At 41.5% G+C, this 13299-nt stretch overlaps 1 protein-coding gene across 2 annotated transcripts in view; it reads right to left on the bottom strand.

Moving 5' to 3' along the window:
• The window catches only part of LOC115800918 (cyclic AMP receptor-like protein A), a 53051-nt gene extending 40025 nt beyond the window's left edge, over nucleotides 1–13026 (bottom strand). The window contains exons 1-6 of one of the 2 annotated variants that reach the window (XM_030758535.1): nucleotides 12887–12967; nucleotides 7268–7320; nucleotides 5232–5286; nucleotides 3947–4003; nucleotides 3710–3770; nucleotides 1739–1826 (exon numbers count right to left, since the gene is read on the bottom strand). In XM_030758535.1, coding sequence (XP_030614395.1) covers nucleotides 1739–1826; nucleotides 3710–3770; nucleotides 3947–4003; nucleotides 5232–5286; nucleotides 7268–7320; nucleotides 12887–12967 — 395 coding nt within the window. Of the gene's footprint in view, nucleotides 1–1738; nucleotides 1827–3709; nucleotides 3771–3946; nucleotides 4004–5231; nucleotides 5287–7267; nucleotides 7321–12886 lie in introns of both variants that reach the window. The other variant, XM_030758536.1, reaches the window with a different exon arrangement.
• Between the last annotated feature and the right edge of the window lie 273 nt (nucleotides 13027–13299).

Consider the following 13299-nt stretch of genomic DNA (forward strand, 5'->3'; position numbering starts at 1 on the left):
CACCCACACACACACACACACACACCCACACGCTCATATAGAAATCTCTCTCGAGGCTCAATCTCATTTCTCACTGCCTCACACCACTTCTCTACCGCCCCCACCCCACCCCTTCAGTTTCTCTCGCGCAGCACATTCACTTTGCATGAATTCTTACTTCAAGTACTCATAAACATACACACACATACACACATACACATGCGCACACTTCCTATCCTCTCTTGCATCCACTTCAATCATTCTTAGATCATCCGGCCTCCGTTCTCCATCTCCTCTAGCAGTTTGTTCATTCATAAACCATCACACTCTGCTGTCACTGTGTATGTGAGTGCGAGAGCGAGAGGGTGGGAGGTTGGGTTAGAGGGGCCGACACGTAATTGCGTATGCATGCAAAGCCACATACCGCCTCCTAAACACATGCAGCTTCCCTGTGCAGAGTCAACACACGAGAGCCTCACTGACACATCGTCCGTGCTTCGCTCTTACCTGTTAAAGCGCTGTGTTTTTCCTCCTTCACGTCATGTGCGACCAGCCGCAAATATACACATATAGCCTCCTCCCACTCTAGTCCCCCTGGACTTATAAGAAGTATGCAGCAGATAAGGCTCTGAAGCAAGCTCATTTTGGCCTCCAAGCTTGCCCCTTGCCAGCACCCATAAAACCGTCTCCTTTTGAGTTATATCACCATTATATTGTCTGGCGTATTGCTAATCAATGCAGCAAAACTCCCATTGGGGGGGGGGGGGTTAGCGGTTGGTGTACATGCCTTAATGGCCCAACCTCTCCTGCACAAGGGTGGGATGGTTTGTGCCCACCAGGACACATCAACAGGATACAACCATGAACAATTGGCTTGACATAACACACAGAGTTGCCGCTTTTTTCTTTTTCCTTCCGATTATGCGTTTCTGTCACAAAGCTTTTGATAGGCATTAAAAATGCAAAAATATTACACACACACACACACACACACACACACACACACACACACACACACACATACACACAGGCAAATTCACACTTGCGCTGTGGAAAGCGCTCATGGGAGTTTGAGCGACAGCAACATAGAGACATAGAGCCACAAAGCGTGAAGATGGATATGCGCGCCCACACACACACACACACACACACACACTCTCACATACACACACACACACTAGAACGCACTTAACGGCTGACACTCACTCCCTTTTCAATTAGAGTGTCGGCTGGCTGGAACATAAAAGGAGGAGGAGGAGGAGGGGTCTGTCAGTGCTCTGTGGGGAGACACATGCTCTGGCAGACCAAACATGCATATGGACATACAAGACACACACGAAGGAGGAAGCGTCCAAAACAAGACACAAATAAACATTCAAATACAGACAGAGAGAGAGCGAAAAACCTGTTTATGCACACGAGGGATGAACGGGTAATAGAGAGTTGAAATAATTGATCAAATTATTAATCAGTGGCAAGATTAGAAAAAAATTACAAATCAGTGACATCTTTGATCAGTGACTAAACATTTAAGGGATTTTTAAAAACAAAAAATATTTTTAACTCTCTGTTTGCATCCTCTCCAATACGAGGAACTGTTGTTCTCTTTTAAAGCACCAGAATTTGAATAAATTTGCATTTTGTACAGCAGGTTGGACAAAAGGACATTTAAAGACACAACAAACCAAACGATAAATCAAAACCAATATTGTAAAAATGAAAAAAAAATAAATAAATTCTCCTTAAGTACCCCACTTACATTTCATATCTGATGGTGCTTATTTCTCTGACCAGGTTGAGGTAGAGGTTTAGTGTGATGAGGCAAACCCAAGCCAAGGCACTCCAGTCTACAGAGATCCAGACATACGCACGCACACACACACACACACGCACACACACAGAAAAACACCAAGGTCAAATTACAACACAGCTCGCTGCCACACAGCATGCACCTGCAAATGTGTGTCCAAACATACACACATGTATGAAAGAGAGAAAGAGAATGTGTGTGTGTGTGTGCGCGCGCGCGCGTGTGTGTGTTCCACTTTTTGATAAATGAAGGTCCATTCAGCAGTAATATGAGGGAAACCTGTAGCTTAGGGTGATGGATGAGAGGTGGGAGCTCAAAGAGAGATAATGATGAACTGTGGAAAAGCAGAAGGGAGATAAGACTGGGGGTGGGAGGTGGAGGGGGGGTGGCAGAGTGGACTACAGCGAGTGTTAAAACACTGAAAAGAAGACATAAAGAAAGGAGAAGGAAGGCACAGTCAGCAGCAGGGGAAAATGGATATACACAGAGACAGGGAAGAGTCTAGAAAGATCGCCTCACACTCACAGAAATATATTTTCCACAACGCATGCTCCCTTTATATTTAAGGAACCTCTGGGATTACCGTGCAATGGCCAAGAAAGAAGAAGAATGGCTGTTTATGCCATTATTTTAATAAATTACTATCACTGCGACAGCTAATGCATTTTACATAACTAGAAGGCAGCCAAAGGTTTTCTTGAGCTGGACAACATACTGCTCAGCTTCACCTCCTGTCCTGCTGCTGCCCCTGTTACCATCTTCCTCAATTTCAAACACATTTCATAAAATTTTATTGGAGGGAATTTAAAGCGGAGCTGTGCTCTGCGGCTCCCGCTGGACTCCACGCTGCGCTACGGAACAAAGTGCCAGTTCAGCTGGTGTTTATGTGCGCCCGTTTGTCCTCAGCGTGAGGATCCTCATGATAAACCAAGGTGACACACACCAACCTTGCAGCACTAACTCACTGCCTATTACCCTGCATCAATTTGAGTGTGTGTGTGTGTGTGTGTTCGTATAGGAGAGTGTCTGGCAGCGAGACCAATAAAACGAGGTTGGTGTAGCGTCGTATTATCAGCCGGTCCTAACGAAGAATCTTTAACCTAATCAAAGCTAATTGCAGCAAACGCACGCAAAGCAAATACAACCGAGATTCTTAAAGCAAAAGCAAACTAAGAACCTGGAGGTGTGCCAGACTGTCCCAAATGAAATCAGAAGTCCTGTATTGTCATTGGCGGAAAAATCATCTCCTCATACACAGAGGGCGATGAAACACTGAGGCTCCGGGTTTGAGGGCAGTGCACTGAAAAGGCTACAACAAGCCAATGACTAGACAGAACAGAGCGCGATTCGCAAATATTACAATAATTTTACACACACCCATACTTGGTATGTGTGCATGAATGCACAGCTGAGCTGGCCTAACCACTTTGCTACCAACAACAATCATCTCCTTTTATGGAGAACTCGGGGTAGGACATGCTGGGTGGAAATTAATGGAATAAAATGCAGGTGGATCTATGACACAGTCCCTGCATTAATATTGTATCCATAGCATAAAATAGAATAACCACAATCTCAGGGCCAAATGCAACAAGAGCACACAGCCATACACATAATGACAGAGAAAAGACAGGCTGATTACCAACATATGAGTCAACATTTCTGAATATATGGATTTATGCATCTATTTTAATACAGAAAAGCAGGGTTGTGGTAGTCATTCGACCAACAGTGGAAAGCTCACTTCACAGCAGAAACAACTCTCTTCGTATGTCAGGTAACATTTTGTTCTTAAGCTAAAGAAAGAGCATGTGATTTATGAGCTCTTTATGAGACGTCTTTGCTGGATCTCTACTGTTTCATTTACACATGCTTGTCATGCAAATTGCACCAATGAGCATTCAATTAAGCTTGTCTTACCAAAGTATGTTAGCCACCAGGCTTGGAAATCACAAAGAGATCCCTCTGGGTGGGACTCACCCTGGGCAGGGAAAGAAAAGCAGCACAGTTTTACAACCCTTGAAAACAAAAAAAGACTCCGTGTGTGTGTGTGTGTGTGTGTGTGTGTGTGTGTGTGTGTGTGTGTGTGTGTGTGTGTGTGTGTGTGTGTGTGTGTGTGTGTGTGTGTGTTTAGTGAAAGAGACAAGAGTAACTCACCATGACATATGCTACGCTGTCAAAGAAGGCGGCTACAGTCAGGCTGAGAATCATCTTCTGTACAATGGAAATTTTTTGAAAAAAAGAAATGAAGAATTATTCTCTAAGAAAACATCCAAGGCAAAAAAAAAAAAAAAAAAGCTGCACATTTATATTCACTTAGAGAGAAGGGCAAATTATTGTTCAAATGATCACTGATGTAGCTGACAGACTGGCATCCCTGGTGACAACTCAGTGAAAATATCACATACGAGAGAGTCTCCATATTTCTACTCGCTTTAGAGCGAACTCATCGTATTTTATATAAAATGAATCAATAATCTGTTCGCTACAGAATTTCCAGAGGGAAGATTGTGCACACCAGATGTTAGTTAAATTCTGCCTGTAAAGGTGGTAGCAGAGTGTGGAAGTGGCTGCACAGAAAAAGACAAACGAAGAAACAAAAGCGCGCACGCGCGCGCGCACACACACACACACAGACACACACAGAAACACATACACACAACACACACAGTATTTTATCAATTTGTGTCCCACAGTGACCCGGCCAAGGCTACAGAGGAGGAGGGGGAGGACGAGGGTGAATAGAGAGAGGTGGAGACAGAAAAAGAGCACAGGAGGGCCTTGAGAGCACTAAAGACTATTGACTGACAGATAACCTTTGAGAGTGGATGGACTAGAGGAGAAGGTTTATGTGGCGTAAGAGGAGCAGAGGAGGAGGAAGATGAGGAGGAGGAAGAAGAGGAGGAGGAAGAAAAGCATCAGGTCACTCCCTGCAACCTGCTCCAGCGGTAACAGGATCCATCAGAGCCCCACGCTAAGCTGTCATTTACTTCAGATTAAGAGGATAACATGCACTGCTGCTAAACCTGACAGACCTGCTGGACCGGCTTCAAAAACACAAAATCATCTACATCGACTCCAAAAAAAAAAAAAAAAAAAAAATCCACAAAGACTAACACACTATAGAAAAAGGAAATCTTTTAAACAGAAGACACAAAAAAAATGAAGAAAAATCAAGCTAACAGTTTTCAATTATTTTTAATATACATTTAAACCTCTTCATTTGGAGAGAAGAAAAAAAAAAAACAAGACGGCAGCCACTATCGCAGAATGACCATTAAGTCAATTAACTCCACATTTCATTAATCTGGTGCATTTTAATTGGATTCAATTATGTCAAGATTTGCCATGGCTAATTAAACATCTTTCTGCTGGCAATGAAGCAAACAGAAATGGAAAAGAACTGTCAAAACACATGCCGAACACCGTAGTACAATTTTACCTGAGCCAAAGAGTGATACCTGCGAAGCAGCCAGATTACAAACAGCATGAATACGCTGAGGAGAGAGAAGAAAAACATCAGTGAGATTGGCTAATTACAAGGGCACCGGTTTGAGCATTACAGGCCAATTACTGCTCTATACATCATCACAACTCCAGCACGTAACCCTGCAGGCTCTCTTGTACTCTAACTGCTAATACTGTTGAGCTTGTAGTATTAGCAGTTAGAGTACAAACAAGCTTGTTTAGGCTGAAATTAATGAAACTAAACTGCCAAGGCTCACTTAGAATCATGTAAAGGACCTAATCTGTGTCGAGAAAGGACCACCAGGGCTAAATGTTGTAAAAGTCAAAGTAGTTTGTCTAAATGGATGCTAGATTCCAGTATATGAACTTCTAACTAAAATAATCGTCCAGTTAAACTCTTAATGTTACCCAGCCTGGGGATTCAGAAAATTTGATATAAATTAGTTTCACGACCATTTTCAAGGATTTTTACCATCTACATAAGCAGTGTAAAATTAAACTACTGTTACTGCACTGGACAAAAAATAATATATACCTTGAGGTGGATGGCTAAGACAACACCACAAGTCTTAAAGAAGTCCAACTTATTATAGGCAATGCGGTCCAAGCTCTTGCTGCAGTTGTTCAGGGACTGAATTGCCCCCAATAACAGGCCAGACACCCCATGCTCCCACAGCACCCCCCGCAGGATACCCCGAGGGATGTTGTTGAATGACTTCTCCGAATCCACAAAACATATGGACATGAGCAACCCCCCCCCCCCCCCCCACACACACACACACACACTGAAATATCCTTGAGAGGATAAAGAGCTGATCCAGTTTTCTGCGACCAGGACGAAAACAGCACCGTTCCTCCTGAATCCGAGGTTTGACTAACAGACGAACTCTCCTTTCCAGCACCCTGGCACAGACCTTCCCAAGGAGGCTGAGGAGTGTGACCCTCCGATATTTTGAGCACACCCTCCACTCCCTCTTCTTAAAGACGGGAACCACCACCCCAGTCTACCAATCTGGAGGCACTGCCCCAAATCTCCACATGACATTGCAGAGGCAATCAACCAAGACAGCCCCTACAACATCCAGAGCCTTCAGGAACTCGGGGTGAATCACATCCACCCCCCGGGCTGACAGTTTGCCAGAATCACTTTGAGGCAGTCCAAAAGTATTTTTCCATGGATTTACCGAACCCCTCCCACACCCAAGTTTTTGCTTCAGCCACAACCCGAGGCAGCAGGGTGGCTCAGTGGGCGAGCACGTGACCGTGTATGAGGTGTATGTGGTGTATGCGGTGCAGGCGGCCTGGGTTCACAGTCAACCATGTGGCCATTTACTGCACATCTTCCCCTGTCTCTCTCGTCACTCACCTCGTATACTATCTAATAAAGGCATAAAAGGCCAAAAAAATTATCTTAAAAAAAAATAGTAGCTCAAAATGTTGCAACCAATCGTCTTCAGTGTTATGGAATTTGCCCCATGTGGTTCATATTTTTAAAATAAGGGGGAAAAAATTAATCAAGTCAAACTTCATCAAGTCTGTGGTTGTGGTTATATGGTTACATTGTCATCTCTATGTCTTAACATGTTTGATCACCTCTCTGAAGACACCTAGCAATCATCTGTTCAGGGCAGTACTTGCCTGTTATTCTGTTGCTCTTAATTCCTCAAGAATTTGAATAAAAAAACAAGCCAGAGGAATAGTTTTCAGTTTTTGGAAATGAAAAAGTGTATGTATATAAACATGGATGGCACGCAGGGACACCATAAAGCAAAAGGCTTGCAGAGGGAGATCACAGCCAGAAAGTGGCCAGGTTAAATAATTTACATGTTACAATTTTTCTCTGATCAGTTTATGGTTATATGGAGTATTTGCCAATATTGATATTGGTATCGGTCTTCAAAATCCTATATCACCTGGGCTCTATATCTTACATAATTAGCCATGGGGGAAAAAAAAAACACTGAAGACAAAGAATGATTTAAGAAAGAAAGAATTCAAAGACATATTCACCATCCTACTAAGGAGAAGGTTCCCGTGGCTCGCTTTACAATTAAAATCACCATCTGTAAAATAGAAACAATCTGTTAGTCTGTGGGTCATGTGCACTAATAAAAAAACAAAACAAAATCTAAACATCTTCAGCTGACTTGTGCATACTCTGTATCATGTACTCAGTGTGGTACTTTTGTAAGGAAGCTACACGTAGAGAATCAGATGTACAAACGCTGTGCTGTCATTCTAATGATAAGCTCAGAAAACACCGGAGCTGCACGTCTGCCATTTGTTACAGCATGTGTTCTGTGTGTTTGTGTACGTGAATGGAAATGTGCAAGTCAAAAAAAAGGAACAGAATTTGCATACGCTTAGGACAACCCGGGCATCAAAACTGCAGACACCTGACACATTAGACATCTACAGTGTTTATCAAAGTTACATATTCAACCCATTTTAATGCACTATAAAGAGAGGGCTGCTGAGACAGCTGAGAGAAATGAAACACAGATACAGGCAGATGTGTTAACATGGCTAGAACCTGACACTCCGCATTTTCTGTTAAAAGCTGCGTGCAGCCTGAAACTGATCTCAGAAAGTGAAAGAATGATGAGAATGAGTTATGTGTGAGTCAGTCCTGCAAGCTTCAGAGAGGATGAAAGGGCCAGCGAAAGCCTTGCATACAAACTAGACACGTCCGCACAATCCAATGTGCAACACTGCTGCACTGGCTGGCCTTTTTGCACACGTCCAGCACACACACACATTCTCAGAAGAGACACAGCAACAAGGACCTCCTTCAATCAGTCTCATAATCAGCTCTGCAAAAACACTGCTGCGTCACATCTAGCCCTTTCTAGGAAATCGGGACATTTACTGCAAATAAATGAATACATTTTGACATTTTCCTTTAATGTATGGAGGTGGATTTGAGAATTTATGAAGCATTTTGTTTGTTTGTCAAGGATTTCAAAAGCTGAAAGACAGTTAAGATGTGATTTATTTTGAGGCATATTCTTCAGACATTTTTTTGTCTGTGTGGCCTTCCAGTTGTCTTCATTTTGTGTGAATGACTTTCCAATGTGGCACTGCAGGAATGTTAACCAGGCTCAGGATACAAAAGTTCATTGTGCCATTTTATCATTTATTTTTTTCTCCTCATATAATGGCTATCTTGGTCATCATGGTCAGTACGGAGTATTACATCTGATTCTCAGTGCTACTAAATGCTGAAAAAGTAATGAACCTTAAGTGAAAACAACCTTATTTCAATTGATTTTCACTTTGACTATGTAAAGTAAGGGAGGGGTTAGACACAGGAGCTGAATAAGAAAAAAAAAATCAACAAATCCTCACAATTAAGAAGCTGGAACAAGAGTGTGTATATTGCTGAATAATTTTGCAATTGATAGACCCATCAGTTAAATAACTAGATTGCAGCTCTAAATGTAATCCACCAAATACAGGAATAAATCCAACAAATTCTTAACAAAATATCTGATATAGTAGAATCCACTCAGATACAGCGCTGTGAAAAAGTATTTGTCCCCTTCCTGATTTTTTGCTTTTTGCATATTTGTCAAACCTGCATGTTTCGGATCAACAAAACTTGGAACAGTGGTGACCCTTCACAGGAGTGCCCGGCCTACCAAAATTACCCCAAGAGCACATCGACGACTCATCCAGGAAGTCACAAAAGAACCCAGAACTACATCTGAAGAACTGCAGGCCTCAATTGGCTCAGTTAAGGTCAGAGTTCATGATTCAACAATAAGAAAGCGACTGGGCAAAAATGGCCTCCATGAGAGAGTTCTGAGGAGGAAACCACTGCTGGCCAAAAAGAACACAAAGGCTCGTCCCACATTTGCCAAAAAACATCTGGATGATCCCCAAGACTTTTGGGAAAATATTCTGTGGCTGAACCTTTTGGAAGGTTTGAGTCTGACGTAAAACACAGCATTTCATAAACAGAACATCATACCAACAGTCAAACATGGTGGTGGTAGTGTGATGGTCTGGGGCTGCTTTGCTGCTTCAGGATGACTTGTTGTAATTGATGAAACCATGAATTCTGCTCTCTACCAGAAAACCCTGAAGGATAATGTCTGTCTATCAATTCGTGCCCCGAAGCTCAAGCGCACTTTACGCAGCAAGACAATGATCCAAAACACACCAGCAAGTGCACCTCTGAATAGCAAAAACCCCCCCAAAAAACAAGACAAAATGAAAGTTTTGCGTGGCCCAGTCAAAGTCTGGACTAACGACCTTAAACAGGCCGTTCATGCTCCAAAACCCTCCAATGTGACTGAACTGAAACAATTCTGCAAAGAAAAGCGGGACAAAATTCCTCCACAGTGATGTGAACGACTCATTTAAAAACTGCACTCAGTATTTACTCGGGTTATCTCTATCTAATATTAAAATTTGTTTGACATTTGTGTGACAAATATGCAAAAACAAGAAATTAGGATGGGGCAAATACTTTTTCATAGCACTGTTAATCATAAGTCAAGGTGTTGCTAAACTAAAAAAAAACACGTGCATTAATATTTTGCCCACAATCTTTACAAAAATGACAGAGGAACGTTGGAAATGAATCATAAAAACTGTCAGAAAACTCACTGGGATAGCTGCCTTAGGCATTGAGAAACATCTGTATGTGGGTTAGTCAGCTTTTTCACAGGAAACTGCAGCTACATTATGCATCATTACTGATCTGGGCACCACACACGACAGTGCTACTGCAGCACACTTGATCAAGCACAGCTGAGAGAACTGATGATAACCTGCAGTCTAATACTTCTGGTATGCAAGGCCCACACCTTCTCACGTGGGCAAGTTCAGTGTACCAGAAAAGGTACTGATTTTGTCTCTGCTCTTATCTCCTGAGCCCATGTCAACTTTGGTTTGGCGGAAAGCTACAACTGATAAATATATTTATCAGTGACCTTTTAAAGGGTGCAGACTCCATAGCACAGCCACCTGTACATTTAGTGACTCATAGTATGCAGTTTTGGCACTTGACTTTGCAGAGAACTGTTGATTCAACCCACAAGCAGCTTTAACTTTAGGATCGTTGTACGACACTGCACCATGTATTAAAAGGAGCCTATATCTCTTCTTGTGTAAAGCACTTTTTGTTAGCACTGAGTTAATACATGCTGTCTCAACAGTTGAGCTTTCAGTCTTTGTCATAAAGCAATTCAACACCGCTACGACTCCAAAGCAGCAGAGGAATGACATGGAGTGCGAGCTGCCAGAGTGCAGGGTTTGGCCGTGGATTAGAGATAAGAGGAGCAGTTTCCATGCAGCCTACCATCAGGCTTTCAATCCGGATTAAGCAAAGAACAGGGGGCCAGCAACAGGAACAAAGATGTGGAGCGATAAAGGAAAATTTGAGGGGGTTAAACACCAGCAGTATTCTTGATTAGCTCCAAAGGGCTGGTGCCCGACAGAGGAGATTCAGTAGTTCAGACAGATGGCGCCCTGTGCCAACCCCCTGCCGAGGAAGAGACAAATCCTCCTAAAGCAACTGCTGTTGCCATAGTTAAATAAAAACCTATCTGGCACAGTTTTAACAATATACAAATACCATAATATTCATAGAGGTATTATTACTGTGGGGGCAGAGAACATCAGAACACAAAAATGTGCCACAGGGTGCTGATATGCTGCCAATCAGCATAAAACTCTGTTACATCATTCTATCGCTGGATAATTACTGCTGATGCATTAACCTGTTAGTATTACCTTCATGTTGTACAAATATTTACTGCTTCAAACACACTGGGTAGTTTTCATTTATAAGAAGGTCAATAGCCACTGCTAATAAATTAATATTGTGGAGTAGCAGCTACAGGGCCATTCTACAAATGCAGGCCATTTTCTGTCGCACCCATGAATTTGAAAATAATCCATGCACAAAATACTAAAAGATACATCTGTTGTTAAATTACACCCCGACACAAAATGTACATCTAGTTGTTGAAAATGCAGTTCCAAAATATTATTTAAAAATTAAAACAGCTCTAAATACCCCCCCCCCATGGCATTTTTCTCTTGTACCAACTTCTTAATAGTTAAACCGCATGTCAAATATAACAGTTAAAATAACTTTAAACCCACATTTTCTGTTTTGATTTTGTTCATTCGTGTCTCCTATAACTGTAGATCATGGTGTTATATCAGCATTTTCTAAAGAAAAGTGCAACCCTATTAATGAAACCAATGGAGCCTAGAAAAGCAAGAGACTGAACAGTGAGATGACATAACAAAGAGGAAGTGACATGATCAAGCTGTGTGCCACCACCAAAGGTCAGTCCTCTTTGACATATTTATGTCTTCAATCTTTTCTGACTAGATTGAGTGTGTCACTCTAACCAACGCAACCCTGTTACCCATATTACCAAAAGAAGATAAATGAATTTAAAAATGCCCTTCCTTTGTTTATCTAACCACATTTATCCTCAACGTTCACAGTCCATTACATCCCACAGCTGCATCTTTTCTTCTGAGAAAATATTAATACTAGCACTGATTTGCAACCCTGTTCTCATACATATAAAACAAACAAACATAAAATATTATTAAACATCATTTCTGTGATCCTGAGTATTTATTTTTCACAGGTATTTCATAATCTACAGATAAAAGCAATATATTCATTTGACCTTGATATCATGTGCAACCCTGTTACTCTAATTTCCACCCTGTTACCATATCATTTTTAATAAAATAATCATTAATGATTTTCTTGGCTCACAAGGGTTTCATCTATTACCTTTGTATAGTTAAATAATGAAATTACTAAAAACATGTGAGACTATTGAATGGTCGGTTTGGAAAGTTGCTTAAATTAGTAAAAATTAGGTCTTATCTGAAACTGAATGAGTATTCATTGTGAATCTTTAACTTAATGATCAAGAATTTATTAAAGAATAATTTGAAAATCTACTTTTTCAGGTTCTGTAATATCGGTAACAGGGTTGCACCAAGATAGCACACAGCAACTACAATAGCTCATAAAAGTGTTACCTTTGATGCCAAATCCCTGGAGAAATCTAATTTTTGATGGTTTTTTTAAGTTTTTCTTACATACAGAACACAAAACTATAAACCAAAAGATTTTTGAAGCCTAAATTGTCCTCTAATTGTAGACTAACCCACAGTTACCTCAGAAATCCACGACTTACAGTCCAGTTCATACATAAACTTACTAAACTGGTTCACGTATCTATTTTTCAGATAGATCAAAGATGTGAACTCTTTCCATGCCTACGGTTTCAATCTAAAATAGGATGTGTTAACAGTACGAACGGACCTCCGTGTTCACTGAGCCCGTGGACATCCTGCGTGGGTTTGTAAAAGTATTATACATTAATTAGCCGCAGCTAGCATGGGAGATGGCTATGAACTCGGGTGAAGCGCCAGAGTCCAGCAGCAGGAACCAGGCAGGTGTTTGGTCTCTGTCCATCAATAAACTAAAACCGGGATGTTTCATTTACTTTAATTACTTTTAATCAGCAAACTCCCCCAGAAGGAAAAAAAATGGTCAAACGTGTCGCAGCTAACTCGCTAATTAGCAAAAAACAAACAAAAAAAAAAAAATCTGAAGTTTAACTGACATCAGCTACTTACGCATCGATAATCGTCTGAATATGTGCTGAAAAATACGCAGCGTGAATCGTTACTTATTGACTTTAGATCTGAACTGTCCATTTTTGATTCGCAGCGATTTTCAGCCAATTTCGCTTCGATTTGTTTTTGTTTTGCTGTAGCTTTCCATTGACTTCCTGTTTCTACTGTGTGCGCAAGGGGACAAAAATGATGCTGACCGTTTGAGAAAGAAACTGGAGGGCAGAGATTTGTAAACCCTGCTTCTGCGTTTAAACGGTGTCCTTTTGCTTTCATGTTTAAAACTCTTCCTGTTCTATTGAGTAGCCTGATGGGAAGGAAGGAGCTGTTTTTCAGTCCGCTGGTCCTGCTTTCTATGCTCCTGTACCTTCCTTCCAGAAGGCAGCATTCTAATGAGGTGGTGACCGGGATGAGAA

This window comes from Archocentrus centrarchus, chromosome 21 (genome assembly GCF_007364275.1).
Source record: "Archocentrus centrarchus isolate MPI-CPG fArcCen1 chromosome 21, fArcCen1, whole genome shotgun sequence".
Lineage (NCBI taxonomy): Eukaryota > Metazoa > Chordata > Actinopteri > Cichliformes > Cichlidae > Archocentrus > Archocentrus centrarchus.